Source organism: Nyctibius grandis, chromosome Z (genome assembly GCF_013368605.1).
Source record: "Nyctibius grandis isolate bNycGra1 chromosome Z, bNycGra1.pri, whole genome shotgun sequence".
Classification (NCBI taxonomy): domain Eukaryota; kingdom Metazoa; phylum Chordata; class Aves; order Nyctibiiformes; family Nyctibiidae; genus Nyctibius; species Nyctibius grandis.
Genome location: NC_090695.1, coordinates 27,074,281 through 27,087,948, shown reverse-complemented (window position 1 = coordinate 27,087,948; position 13,668 = coordinate 27,074,281). Strand labels below are relative to the sequence as shown.

The window sequence follows — 13,668 nt, the reverse complement described above, 5'->3', positions numbered from 1 at the left end:
AGATCAATGGTATCTGAAGGGATTACAATACCTTATTTTGTAAAAATTGAACACTGTATTTCTATGAGAGTAGGGGGTGGAGGACTTACTGCATAGTCCCTACATAATTTCTATATCTTACTATGATGCAAACAGGTTTGTCATCAATTTCTTAAAGTAGCAGTGTTGCAGCAAGCCAGTCAGTGTAATCAGAATGTCTGAATGTCTTTGGCTGACCAATTTCTTTCATAAGTCTCCTATATCGTTTGACTTCAGATCTATTCCTTGCCTATATCTCTATACAAAACTTTCTTCTAAAGTGTAGATTTTGTAATGCTGATATTCTGATTTTGAATAAAGAGAAATAGTGAACTCTGAACCTGAAAAGCTTTGCTACATGAATTGATGGGGGTAGTTGGAAGGAGAGATAAGGAAATGAAGATTAATATCTCTATATAAGCTTTGCTCTTATTGCATTGTTCTGGAAATGTGCCTTATTCCTATGAGCTGATTGAAGGTTGGACTGTAATTATTGTCTGTTGCAGATGAACCAACGCGTTCCTTGAGTGGTCTCATCTTGAAGAATAATGTAAAAGCACATTTTCACAACTTTCCCAATGGCGTAACTGACTTCATTAAAAGTGAATGTCTGAACAACATTGGTGATTCCTCCCCCTTAATTAGAGCTACTGTGGGTAAGTTTGCTCTTATTGCTGTCTTCTGCATACTGAAAATGTTATTGATATGGGTGAGAGCTGCACTAGTGACATAAAGAGTTATTAAACTCCTAAAACTGTTTGCTTCTGATAATTGTCACAACTTCACCATGTTTTAACGCTGAGATTTATCTTAAGTGTGAATATAGAAAAGTCACACTTACTTTCGATTCCTATTCTCTGAACTGATTTAGCAATTCAGTTCATATCTCTTGAAATGTAACTGAACATCAGTTTATTTGAATCTGCTAAAATTGAGCTTGCTGCCAATCTCTATACCTAAAAATAGGAGCAAGGTAAAGGTCTGACTTCAGAACTATTTCAGTACTCTGCTTGCATCAATGAAACACTTCTGTTAGCTGATTTTCTGCGTCCCGCCCCCCTTAGGCACACACATGCACATCGCTTCAGGGAATCGTCATACCATGCATAACACATTCACATAATGAGTTTCTGTTTTTAAATACCTTCTGTCAGAAAACAGTAGATAAAGTGTGGTGTACAGAACATCATAGAATCATAGAATGGTTTGGGTTGGAGGGGACCTTAAAGATCATCTAGTTCCAGCGAGAAGTTTTTTTGTTACGTGGATTTCTGATTTCATAGATACTTTGTTTTAGTATACCTCTTCCATAAAATATGTATATTTGCATTATTTTTACATATTTCTAGGTAAAGTTGCTTTTCTGTCTGCTCTTTGAGAATATGATTTCCTCCAATTACTACAATCAATGTAGTAGTTTTCCTTGTCCACTCAAAAAACTAGAAAAAAGTAAAATAAATATATGTTTGAGTACAGTAGACGAAATGGGGGTGGGTGTCAGTTCAGAAAGAAATTCAGCTTGTGTTAGCTGACTCCTATAAAATAATCTACCAGTTACTGCTCCTGTAGAATCCTTTGCTTTTTCTATAGGATTCCTTCTTCAGACATCTGGGTTGTAGACTATGGACTAGAGAAAAATTCTCACCTCTTAGCTTTTTCCTGCTCTCATGTCACTTGAGAAGTTGCTTTACTGTGAATTTTATTAATGTCCCATTTTCTTAATGACAGTAGAAACAAGTCTTTGAGTGGCAGGTACTTCTGTGATTTTGGGTTGTAGAGGAGTCACGCTTGCTTGTTTATTCATAGCAGTTGTCAGTGTAGTACAATGGAGCTAACTAAACAATATATTCCAGCTCCATTTGGACTGGTGTCTTTGAGTTGTTTGGTGGTGATGGTTTGTGGGGTGGGGGAGTTATTCTTTGATTTCTCCTAGTACGAAATGATTGTGGATTAGTAGCTCAATTACTGTTCAGCTTTAAGTGATCTTTGCAGGGATTATTCGCAGTGTATGAACACTGAAGATGAGTAGCAACTGATGAACTGTATGCTTGCGTAAGAGTTGCTATTTAGTGCGTGCTTTGCACCCTGCCTTTTGAAGTAATTAAATGTTGGATCCTTGTAGCCTTCTGTCTTAATAGTGAGGTTGGTCTGGTACCCACTGGTCTCTTGGTAGTAGCTAGGTGTAAATATATTACTACCTACCTAGGCTGCCTTGTTAGCATATGAGTTGGCATGTGCTAGTTAGAGCTGCTCTTTGAGATGCATACAGGTTTTTGCAGTTCAAGCACTATCAATTTAGTGAGCCAATTGCAAATAAGATCTCTGGAATTCTGAGAGGAAGATGAGCAAGTACATCAAAATAGCATCAGAGAAGGTTTAGTGCAGCATTCACTCTCCTTTGTGGTCTCTAGCATGTAGCTAACTAGACAAAAGATGATACCTTTTGGCCAAGATGAAGGCAGGCTGACTAATCCCATCCTCAGAAGTCACCTTGCTGAGGAGAATGACTGTGGCAATAGAGTCAGTTTTAGAACTGTGACTTGAGACCAAATGGTAGCTACACATTGTTGTATCCTTACTTAGCTTTTCCCTATTTTAATCCCCAAATGAGTAACAGTGTGAAACTCTGTGCTGTGTGGTACAGGTTTTAAAATCCCATGTGCTGATGTTGAAATGTGGATTCAACTTCAAAAAAGATGGCTGCGTGTGTTGAGGACTGACAAACTTACCAGGAAATAAATGCATATATTTAGGAAGTGTCTGTAACTGTTCTTAAAACTTTTTGGGGTTCTTGTTTGGGCAGGACCTTAGTGTAGCTCCTGCTTAAAAGCAAGCAGGGGAAATAGTTTGAGTGTTTAAGAGTACTGGTAGGACTAGAGAGCTTCACTGCACAAGGAAAGTGAAAGCTAATGATTGCCCTGTGAGGGGGCATTTTGTTATCAAGTTCCGCTTTTTAGAATTAAGGAGTTCAGAAATCAACTTTAGGAGTTACAGAGGCAAAACACGACCCCAAAAACCCCAACCTTCCCCCTGTCCTGTTACTGGCATGAAAGTATTGAAGCATAGCTGCTTTTTCTTTATGTCCAATTTTTTTATTGTAGAATTGATGCTGTAAACTGGGTTGCATGTGACATAAAAGATGCTGTTATGACAATTAACGCTTATGTTCTTACCAATTTCTGACATCCCTCTGGAGTTTGTTCTCTCATATGTTTACTGCTCAGTTAGCCCAGCTGCTATATTTTAGATTTCACATTTGTCAAGTGAAATACCAGCAGATTCTGTAATGCTGTTTTGAAGTTCATTACAAATCAAAGACCATCTTTATAAGGACTTTCAGTTTGAGATTTCTAACCTTACAGCTTAGTATGTTGGTCAGAAGGAAGGGCCTGTTTTAACTGTCAGCTCTAGTCCAAACCTGTAGAAAAGCTGCAAGCTACTAAATTGGTTATTTCTTTACTTTGATTATTCTTCTGATGTTCATGTTTCTGTATGTGAAGTGTTGTGGAGAAAGCCACAAAGGCTAATCTCTGGTGTCTTCTGTTCCCTGGTGGCCAAATAAAGCAGCCAGGTGGGTAGGAAGAATTTCACATTTGATTAAACTCATGAAGAAGTGCATGAAGGTTCCTTTTAATGTGAACATAAATACTTAAACCCTAATTTTATGTGGGTGTTTCCTCATTGTTCTTAAAGCCTTTTGCAAAGCTTCAAATGCTATAGCTGTTGCCTCTCAAGTTCTTAATAGTCTGGTTTTTTTTTTTTTTTTTTTGTCCCCACCAAAGTGTCTCTTTGACATTTCAAAAACATTAGCACAGCGTTAGATAGTTTCCCCACAGACCTGTACGGAAAGTTCATAATGATATGTATGATCTGAACTGCATACAACTCTGTAGCAAGGGGCAGTGGCCTCAGGTTGCTTCTTGCCTATGCATCTGGAAGTATTTCCTCCTAGGTTATCGTGTTGCTGTCTGGGATAAGCCTTTTGGAAGTACATTTCAAATAGTCTTTCCTTCAGCTGTGGAAGCTTGCACAGATTACAGTTGTAGCCAGACCATTTGTTATCCTCTGAAACTGCTTCTAGAACCTTGAAAAGATCTTCAACCAACTCTTTTCCAAAACTACGTGCCCCTTTGAGACTTATAATATAAATTATGTCACATGTTAGTCCAGAGGAGTTCCAGGAATTTCATTCTTATGTTTGTTTCTGAACCTGTGTTAAGTCTACAAACAAATCTGTTCAAGATCTAAGTTAGGGAGACAATTTTACAATTTAAGTACTTTGACTAGAAGGCAAGAAAGTTCATTTATTTCATTCTTGTGAAGTTGTTTTTTTTTTTTTAAAAAAAAGTGGATCATTAAGATCCAGCAACAGTAAAATAAATATTTTCTAGTAATGCATCTGATATTCTTTGCAGGACCATAATATTCAGGAGAAATGCAGTCTTTAAGACTCCATAGATCTCCGTAGGCTTTTGGGAATCTTTTCTATTCAGTTGCAGTTATGAAGAGTACTGGATACAAACTACTTCTGAAGCTGTAAAATTGTGGTTTACCTCTGTCTTCATTTTTGCCCTTTGTCTTTGTGGGTTCTCCAGCGTATTGCATCAAAGGAAACATGATGCAAAATATCTTTTAGTTGCTGTGTGTCTTGCGCAGAATGTCCTTTGCTCTGTAATGTCCTATATTCTTGTGTATTTAACAAGAATTTTAACATTTTATTCCAAAGAAAAATGGTATATTGCGATTATGTCAATGAAAAAGCTTAGCAAAGATTTTTTTCATCACTTGTCACTTGGAAGATTGCTAGTTGTAGTAGTATCAAGTTCTTCTGTGTTCATACTCATTAGAAGTAACTGTCAGTAGCATAACGGATTATGCTACCTGTTTCATTTTGTCTCGAGGCAAAAGGGACTCATACAAAGTCAGTTCTAGTTTATAAGTAGTCTCCCCTGTTCCTGTCACCTGATTAGTTTTTCCTGGGATTTCTGTATGTGCTAGAAACAGAATTAGTGACTCTTTGGGCTGATCTGTTTGCTGGATCTCAATCAGCCAACCCCTACAGCTGATCACTGGATCACCTGCCATAGTGTGTAAGCTCTTAGTAGGTATCTTGGTCTTAGATTGTGTTGTTAATGTTTTGTGTAAACACAGTAAAGTTGTAAATACGTAACTTACCACTGGGTTGTAAGTTTATTGAATGACAGATTCCCACATTTGTGCTTCTGTAGCATAATAAAGAAGAGGTGATTTGAGGTGGATACTCTATATTTCCTGGAGGTCAAGATTTGTACAGTGTTTAGTAAATTTAGAGCCAAAGCTGCCCTGCAGTGTTTGGCCATAGTTATTTCCTTAACTGGAATTACTTTGTGCTTCTCACATCTGAGCCCTTCATGGTAGCAGGAAGGAACAACCCACCTTTTCATTCCAAAGCTGTTCAAGTACCATTTGTAATTAAATGTACTTCCTCTTTTTATGCTTGCCAGTTCTTAACAAAACAAGAAAATTCTTAACTCCTTAGATCTTTGAGAGGAGAAAAATGAAAAAAAAGGTATGAAACATGGGAAGGCATACAAGATCTCATTTCCTTCATCCCTCTGATTCCTTTAGGCATTCTGATAACAACCATTGCATCAAAAGGGGAATTACAGAATTGGCCTGAACTCTTACCAAAGCTTTGCAGCCTGTTGGATTCTGAAGATTACAATACCTGTGAGGTAAGGAGACATACAGAAAATAGAAGATTATCATCTGAATTTTATTATTTTTTTCTCTCTTCATAGACACTATGTATAGCATTGTGTGTGTGTATACATGCACATATATTCTCCTCGGAGAACAGGGGCTCAAATTTGATACTTTTCTTCTACCTGCATTCCATGGTCTTACTGTTCATTCAAACAAATCTGTTTTCTTTGCATAAAAGCAGAATAAGACTGCACATGGGTAGTCGTACCATCTCAGCTGAGAAGTGTCCTGAAGTTACCACTCTGTCATGCCTAATCTTTTAGGCATCATCAAGCTGACCCTGAATTTTCTCTTACTTAAAAGTAATGTTCATTCTTCTTGTAACTTAATCTGGAAAAGTGATCTGTCATTGCAGTATCAGGGTGAAATGAACTGTTTTGTTCAGTATGTATGAAGGAAAATAAATAAATACCAACTTAACTGTTTTAAACTATGAGGAGAAAAAAAAAGCCTGGTCTGATTCAAAAAAAATAAAAATCTGTGATCACACAATTTTAGTTACTTGATACTGTCTCCATGAAAGTGTGTGAAGCATTTTGTATAAAATAATCCTCAGAGATAGGATAATGGTCCAAGATGCCATGCTGTTATGTGGTGGCTTAGTGCTGCTTTCTCAAGAAAAAAGAAAAAAAAACAAAAACAAAAACACAACAACAACAAAAAACACACACACAAAAAAAAAAAAAAAAACAAAAACAAAACAAAACATTTGAAAATGAAACTCAAATTGACCATCATATCCAGAGTTCTGTTTTGCCCCATAACAAACCATGAAAGGAAATACAATTATATATGTAATTAAGGTGGGTACTTATGCACATGGACATTTATTTCTCAAATAAGAATTAGCTTTTAAGCATTTAAAAAAATATGATTGAATAGGTGAGCATTGAATGCTAAAATTAAAATTACCACTTACCCATTACTGACTCACCCAGCTTGAGAGCTTACAGATGTTGGTATAAGGTGCTTAAATAAAAAGCCTTTAACGATGTTTCCATCTAACTCCATATTTAGTTAGCTGCATTTACTGTGTTGTGCTGAAATTACCTGTTCTGTACAAAAACTGAAATTTTGCTTTCTTCAGAATGTGAAAGAAGGCTTGTTTTTGTTTTTTTTAAACAGGGTGCTTTTGGCGCTCTTCAGAAGATATGTGAAGATTCTGCTGAAATTTTAGATAGTGATGTATTGGACCGACCACTTAATGTCATGATACCTAAGTTCTTGCAGTTCTTCAAGCACAGCAGTCCAAAAATAAGGTAGGTTTGGGTGTTGTACTACAGTTACTTGTTAATATTTTATTTACATGAGCAGCTATTTTTTTATAGCTGTTTAAAACAAGCATAGTTTTTTTAAATGATCCTGCAGAGATCCACAAAGATTCATGCATCAGTAACTTCCATGTTTATCTGCTTAGTTAATACAACAATCTCACCTCTTTATACATCTTTCAAATGTACAATCAGCCTATGATTTTGAAAATTGAACTGTTCCTTTTAAGTTTTTGCATATTATTATGAAAAATTCAATGCTGTGGTTAGAACTTAATATTCTGATTAGAAAGAACAATTTTGCATTTATTTTGTAAGGACTGCAGCAATGGAGAGTCAGAATTCTTTTGCTGACAATAGTTTCTGAGTTCTTGCAGAAAGACTTTTTTGCTTTAACTGCACCAAAACTTAGAAACCTCTTTATTTTTCAGCTGAATCAAATTAAATGGGTTAATTGTCTTTTCCCATCTCCAAAGTAACAGAAGTGTAGGACAGAAGAAAAATTTCAGAACTAAATTGTTATTGCTAATATTAATTACAAAGAACTTTTACCCTGAAATGAGCCAACAGTTTGCCTGTGCCACAAAGAAGGCTAATGGTATCCTGGGCTGGAGTGTTGCCAGCTGGTTAAGGGAAGTGATCCTTCACCTCCTCTTCCAGGTGAGGCTGCACCGTACTGTGTTTAGTTCTGGGCTGTCCATTGCAAGAGAGACATGGACGTACTGGAGAGAGTCCAACAAAGGGCCATGAAGATGATGAAGGGACTGGAGCATCTCTCCCATGAGGAATGGCTGAGAGAGCTGGGACTGGGGGAGCTCATCAATGTATGTAAATACCTGAAGGAAGGACCAAAAAAGACATGGCCAGGTGCCCAGTGACAATACCAGAGGCAATGGGCAACGTTCCCTCTGAATATCAGGAAACACTTTTTTACTGTGAGAGTGACCAAGCACTGGCACAGGTTGCCCACAGAGGTGATGGAGTCTCCATCCTCAGAGATATTCAAAGCCATCTGGATGTAGTCCTGGGCAATCAACTAGGCTGTAGGTGGCCCTACTTGAGCACAGGGGTTGGACCAGATGACCTCCAGAGGTACCTTCCAACCTTAACCATTCTGTGATTCTCTGTAATTCTGTGAAATGTGTTCTTTAACTCCTGTTTGAAAATTATAATGAAAGATTGTACAACTTGGAGGTGGCAATTGCTTACTGCCAACAGTAGTAGATGGTGAAGACTAAGATGAAGAGTATAACTTGGAGTATATTCTGATAGGATTCAAATAAGATTTAGAAACTTACCTAAAATAGATGCACACTAAGAAAAATACGCAACTTGCTCCTGTGGAAAGAAAAACTTAATACTTCTCTGGAGCTGGGAGAGATGGAGAAAAAACATGCTTTTTTTCCTTACCACATTATACAGTCTCTCACTTTTTTCCTATGCTGTGATGTTTGTGGCTTTGTTTGGCAGTCTCAAGCTTAAAGCAGGCTGCTTGCTGACCTGCAGCCTTGTTTTAGTACATAGTGCTGAAGCATAAAAACTATTAGTAGTGTCACTGAAGTACTTCATATTTAAAATCTGTCAAGAGACAACTTTTGAACAATGTTTTGTGAGACAGTCTTTGAAGAAGAGTCTGAATGGAATAGAAGTTTGGAGTTACATTAGTAAAAATACTTTACTGGATCTTCAAAGGCTTTTACATGTAGTTTTGCCTTGTGCCTTTACTTACAGAATTTGACTTTTGTATCTCTGAGAATGAAAAAGAGCCTTAAGTAATGGCTTTGCATGAAGGAATAAAAGAACCAATGCTTAATTTTTTTTAGTATGTTTCTACCACAGGTGTTTTAGTATGTATCCTACTACAAGTGTGTGTTTGTTCTAAGCTACAGCTATATTGTTGACACATATTGGTCTCATTAAATACTAAAAATATTGCAAAGGCGGTTGGATACTTAACAACAAAGAAGGGCATGCTAAAATTTCACCATGTTGTATGGAATTGTTAATATCTGAGAAGATCAATAATCATAATGTACTCAAAAAGAACATCCTTACATACTGTTTGGAACAAATACTCCAGGTGTAGTCATCCTGCTCTTTTTATTTACTGAATACTTTATTTTTAAATAAGGTAGTACTTAAAATGTGATTTAGTAATTTTGCTTGGTAATACTCTAGATGTGCAGATTTGTTCCCTTTTGCCTCTAGAACATGTTTGGACAATGTAATTTGCTTCCTAATGTTTCTGATGCTTATGTACGGTTTAGAAAATGTTTTTAACTCATGAAAAACGTATATTTTAACTGTTCCATTTGTAGGTCTCACGCTGTTGCATGCGTCAATCAATTTATCATCAGCAGAACTCAAGCTCTTATGTTGCACATAGATTCTTTTATTGAGGTGGGTGTGTGGTTTTGGTTGGGAGGGTTAAGTCAAATTACGTAGCTGATTTATCAAGAGTTTTGAATGATGTTTTACAACAACCTCTACCCTCATTGCCCATTCTTAGCTTCAATCCCCATGGATTGAAGTTCATTCTGTGTGCCTGTGCTCAGAGTTGATTAGTCTAAGCACTCTCCAAGCCAAAAAAAAGTATTTTGAAAGATGCTTCCTCTTCATAAATAGAGGACACTCTTGTTGCATAAAGGTGTAAAAGCAAGACAGCAGTCTGTCACTTACCTGTGATAGAAAGTGCAGTACAAGGATCATGATGTCACTGAGTCCGTCTGGATCTCTGAATACTGCAACTGAACATGGTTTAGAAGGGTGGTATTCTAGGTTATCTAGAGTATTTGATTTGCTGTTGTTATTTACTGACAGTGTTTTCTGGCTTCAGAACTTCATTTATGTTTAGGAGAAAAAAAAAAATCCAGGAAATACTGTTCTTGTGCCAGTGCTAATATTACGCAGTGTTTTGGTTATGTGTACAATACACACTGAGAGTTCATTTACTAAACCATATCTCTTTAAGAAATAAAATTATATTCTGAGATGCGGGTGCAGAAGAACATATTTGCATACTTTAGTGTGCCAGTAATGTCAATTTAAATACAAGTTGAACTAGATGAACTGAGGTTTTTCAACTGGTACTACTTTCCAACAGAATCTTTTTGCACTGGCTGGTGACGAGGAGCCTGAAGTACGCAAAAATGTTTGCCGTGCTCTGGTAATGTTGCTGGAAGTTCGAATGGATCGCCTGCTTCCTCATATGATTAGTATAGTTGAGGTGAGTCTCATTTCCCAGACTGCATGCTGAAAAATCTGTTTGGGTTCGGAGAAATAACAAATAAAAAGCATTCTTCAGAACAGGAGTGTTACTCTTGCACTTGCATACTCTTCATTCTCCTTCAAGACTGAGATTGCAAAACTTTCTTCTTAGCTAATTGCCAAATTCACATTGTGTTTGACAGGCAATGCATATGGCAGTTGCCTATTCTTCATTAGGTTAATTGATCCTGAAATACCTGAGATTAGCTGTATAGAGCAGCCAGACGTTGCTTGACCCCGAGTGAGAAGATCATGTTAAAAAATCTAGTGCTGATACTGCTAGTTTACACATTGAAACTGTCACTGTTTTTGAATGTGTTGACCATGGCAAGGATAAAGGCGTGTTATTTTATATAGCTGAGATGCTCTTTGAGCTGCTGATGACATTGCCTCCTATTGCATTCCATTGTAGAGGTTAATGTCATTTCATAGTTCCTTCACCATTCTAGATTGGAGCAGACTTGTCTACCACAGGACCAATCAGCTCTGTTTTTTTGTCTGTTCAACTGTTTGAGCTGTGAGTAATTTCCACATTTCTGGGAAATACTAGCAGTTTCTAGGTAGCATTTACATGTTACTTGCCGGACTGCAACTATAGCTAAGATTGTAATGTTTCTCATGCAGATTTCATGTGGACAATTGGGTCATAAGCCACTGTCAAATTCCACAAAGACTACGTCTAGACAACACAAAGAAGGTGTTAAGGTTTTTTTGCTCCTTTACACAGGCATTAGAGATGCATAAAATTGAAGTGACCCTTGACAGCCTTGGCCTTCTGTCTAGTCTTCCTATGTGTTGTCTGGAATTCCATGACACCAGTCTTGACACACATGTTCTCATAGAACATAGGACAACCAAGGATTGTTGGTACTTGCTGGTGGGTCTTTTTGCTTGGTTAGCTGAGAGTTTGTTTTTTTTTTTTTGAGGAGACCAAAGCTTTGGAAATTATATTATCAGGAAGTTATAACTTCTCTGGCTCTTCACCATCCTAAGACCAGTAAGGAACTTCTGGACTTTGTAGGTAGAAATGATGTCACCAACCAGAAAAAGATCAAAGATTGTATTCTTATTATATGGGGTGTTTTGCTGTTGGGAAAATTATTACTAGGCTTCCTCTCTTACAAAAGACAGTAGTAGTGATTTTTCTGTTCTGTTACAAAAAGTTTAGACTTTTTTTTTTTTCAGTCTTGGGACTACTGTGTACTGTTACTGATTTCCTCAGTTCTGTATACATCCTGGTATGTGCAAATGTAATATCCAAAAACTGACTATTGTTTAGGAATCAAATGGGTCAGGTTTTGCACCTTTGAGACTTTAATGCCTCCAAGCTGCTGCTGGCTTAAAAGACAGAAACCTGTATCTAAATGTTGTTCTTTATGCTTATGGAGGATCACTTTTAAAGTAGTGAAGAATATTAATGATCCAGTAGTGATTCTAAGAAGGTCTTGGCAGGCATCATGCTTTTGAAGCAGAGAGGTTTAAACTTTCTTGCTAAATCCTTGGAGCATATAGGAATAGCTGAGTTTGGATTCATTGAGTTTTTTGAGCATGTACTTCCAGGTGAGCAGAAGCAGATGTTTTTTCGTTTTTTTTTTTTTTGTCTGAGAACTTGATAACAGGACATGTCAGGAGAAGACCAACCTAAGATTTCAATTATTAGATTGCACACATGGCTCCTAAAATCTTTCTCAGTAGAAATCCTGACTTTTGCATCCTATTGCTTTCTTCGGATAAAGAAGTCTGTTACTGCTCAAAGGATGTGTTCTGCTTAATACTTTGTGTATCTCGCTATTCTTTTCTTGACTTAACAAGACTAACACAACATTGTTTATGTTACAGAGTACACAAAACTGTACTGAATAATCTTCCTATTCTCTTTTGTAATATATTGTGACAAAGCAATTATTTACATTGCCTGAAGTCAGTAGAACTTTATAGCTTATCATTAAAAGTACTTATTAAAAATTGGCATAATAATATTAAAAAAAGCCTTCAAATACCTTTCCTACATTTTGCTTTGTTACTAGGGTCACTGTTCTTGCTATGATTTCCAGGCTGTGTATGTGGCTATCTTACACCACTGAGTGTAAGTAGCCTTTTCAGTCTACTGCTATCTAACTTCAAGGAGCATATAGTATAAAACTTACAATAGGTACTTGAAGAAGAAATGACAGTGTGAGTGGCATCTTCAAACAGAGTACTTTTTGTCATTCTGTTTTTGTCTCCCTGACAAATAACAAATCCACAACAAAATAGTGGATTTTCAAGGTCTCGGGGGGAAAAATGACAAATCACTTAACTTAGGTGCCTTAAGGAAGCCCTGCTTGCAATGAGTAGGACATTTTTCAACTTCTCCAGGCTGCAATCTGTTGGCAACTCAGAATAGAGCAGTATTTCCATTACTGTGAGTTCTTAATCACAATAGTGAACCTTTAGGAAAAGCTTGCGATTTAGTGCAGTTCTGTAGGAGGGGGGTGCCGTTCATGGCAAATCTTGCATCCCTGAAATGCATAAGGATAGTAAAGGTCCCCCCATTCTATGTAATTTTGAGAGTAAAATAGTATTCTGAAGCAACTGAAGAAGGGACTTTTTGCTCTAAATCCATGTATAAGGAAAGGTATTTCTACGTGGACTTCCATGAGGTTTTTCTAAAATGAATGGAAGAACCAACTGCTTCAGAAATGAGGGCTGGCATGTAAGAATGCAGAAATTACTACTTTGGAAGTTGCAAGATTATTCCCTAAACTGTTTTGGAAGTTGTGTATAAGAAACTGATGTAGCAGTAGTCTCTTTTGTCTTTTTGTTTATGCAGGTATTTGATTATTTTTGGTTGAAGGAGGATTAAATTTTAATAGCAAACTTTTGATTTTGATACTGAATCTCTGAATTAGCATTCATGCTAGGAAAATGTGAGACTTTTTTTTTTCCTGTTATGGCTTCTACTGAATTACATCCTGTCAAGTATTCAAGATTTGGAAGGGAAGCTTTTTTATGGTACTGGAAATAAAAAGTATTTCCATCTTATTAAGGGTATAGTTGTACCTTTTTATTCAAAAGTGCAAAGGGGGAGTAAAAACTTTTTAAAAAATCTATTCACAGGAAAATGCTGTTTATTATCTTGGCTCTCTGCAGTTTCTTGGTAAGAATGTTCTCACTTAAGCAATGAAGAAATTTAGAATCTGAATCATCAAGCATTAAGAAACAAGTCCCTTAGCTTATTCTCATGATAGCCTTAAGTAGTCTCTTATGTCTGTTTCTTCCTCTTGCCCCAAAGAAACAAAATTGCGATGGTAGCATAGTCTGGTTTTGCAAACACACTTTGAAATGTTGGTAGCTTCTTCTGGACACTTAAAACTTATATCTTACC

General features: G+C 36.8%; 1 protein-coding gene across 3 annotated transcripts in view; it reads left to right on the top strand.

The window, feature by feature from the left end:
• The window catches only part of TNPO1 (transportin 1), an 80,624-nt gene that overhangs the window by 38,427 nt on the left and 28,529 nt on the right, over window positions 1-13,668 (top strand). For all 3 annotated transcript variants that reach the window (XM_068422702.1, XM_068422703.1, XM_068422705.1), the window contains exons 5-9: window positions 525-674; window positions 5,626-5,732; window positions 6,889-7,022; window positions 9,353-9,434; window positions 10,138-10,260. In XM_068422702.1, the coding sequence (XP_068278803.1) occupies window positions 525-674; window positions 5,626-5,732; window positions 6,889-7,022; window positions 9,353-9,434; window positions 10,138-10,260 (596 nt within the window). The remainder of the gene's footprint in view (window positions 1-524; window positions 675-5,625; window positions 5,733-6,888; window positions 7,023-9,352; window positions 9,435-10,137; window positions 10,261-13,668) is intronic.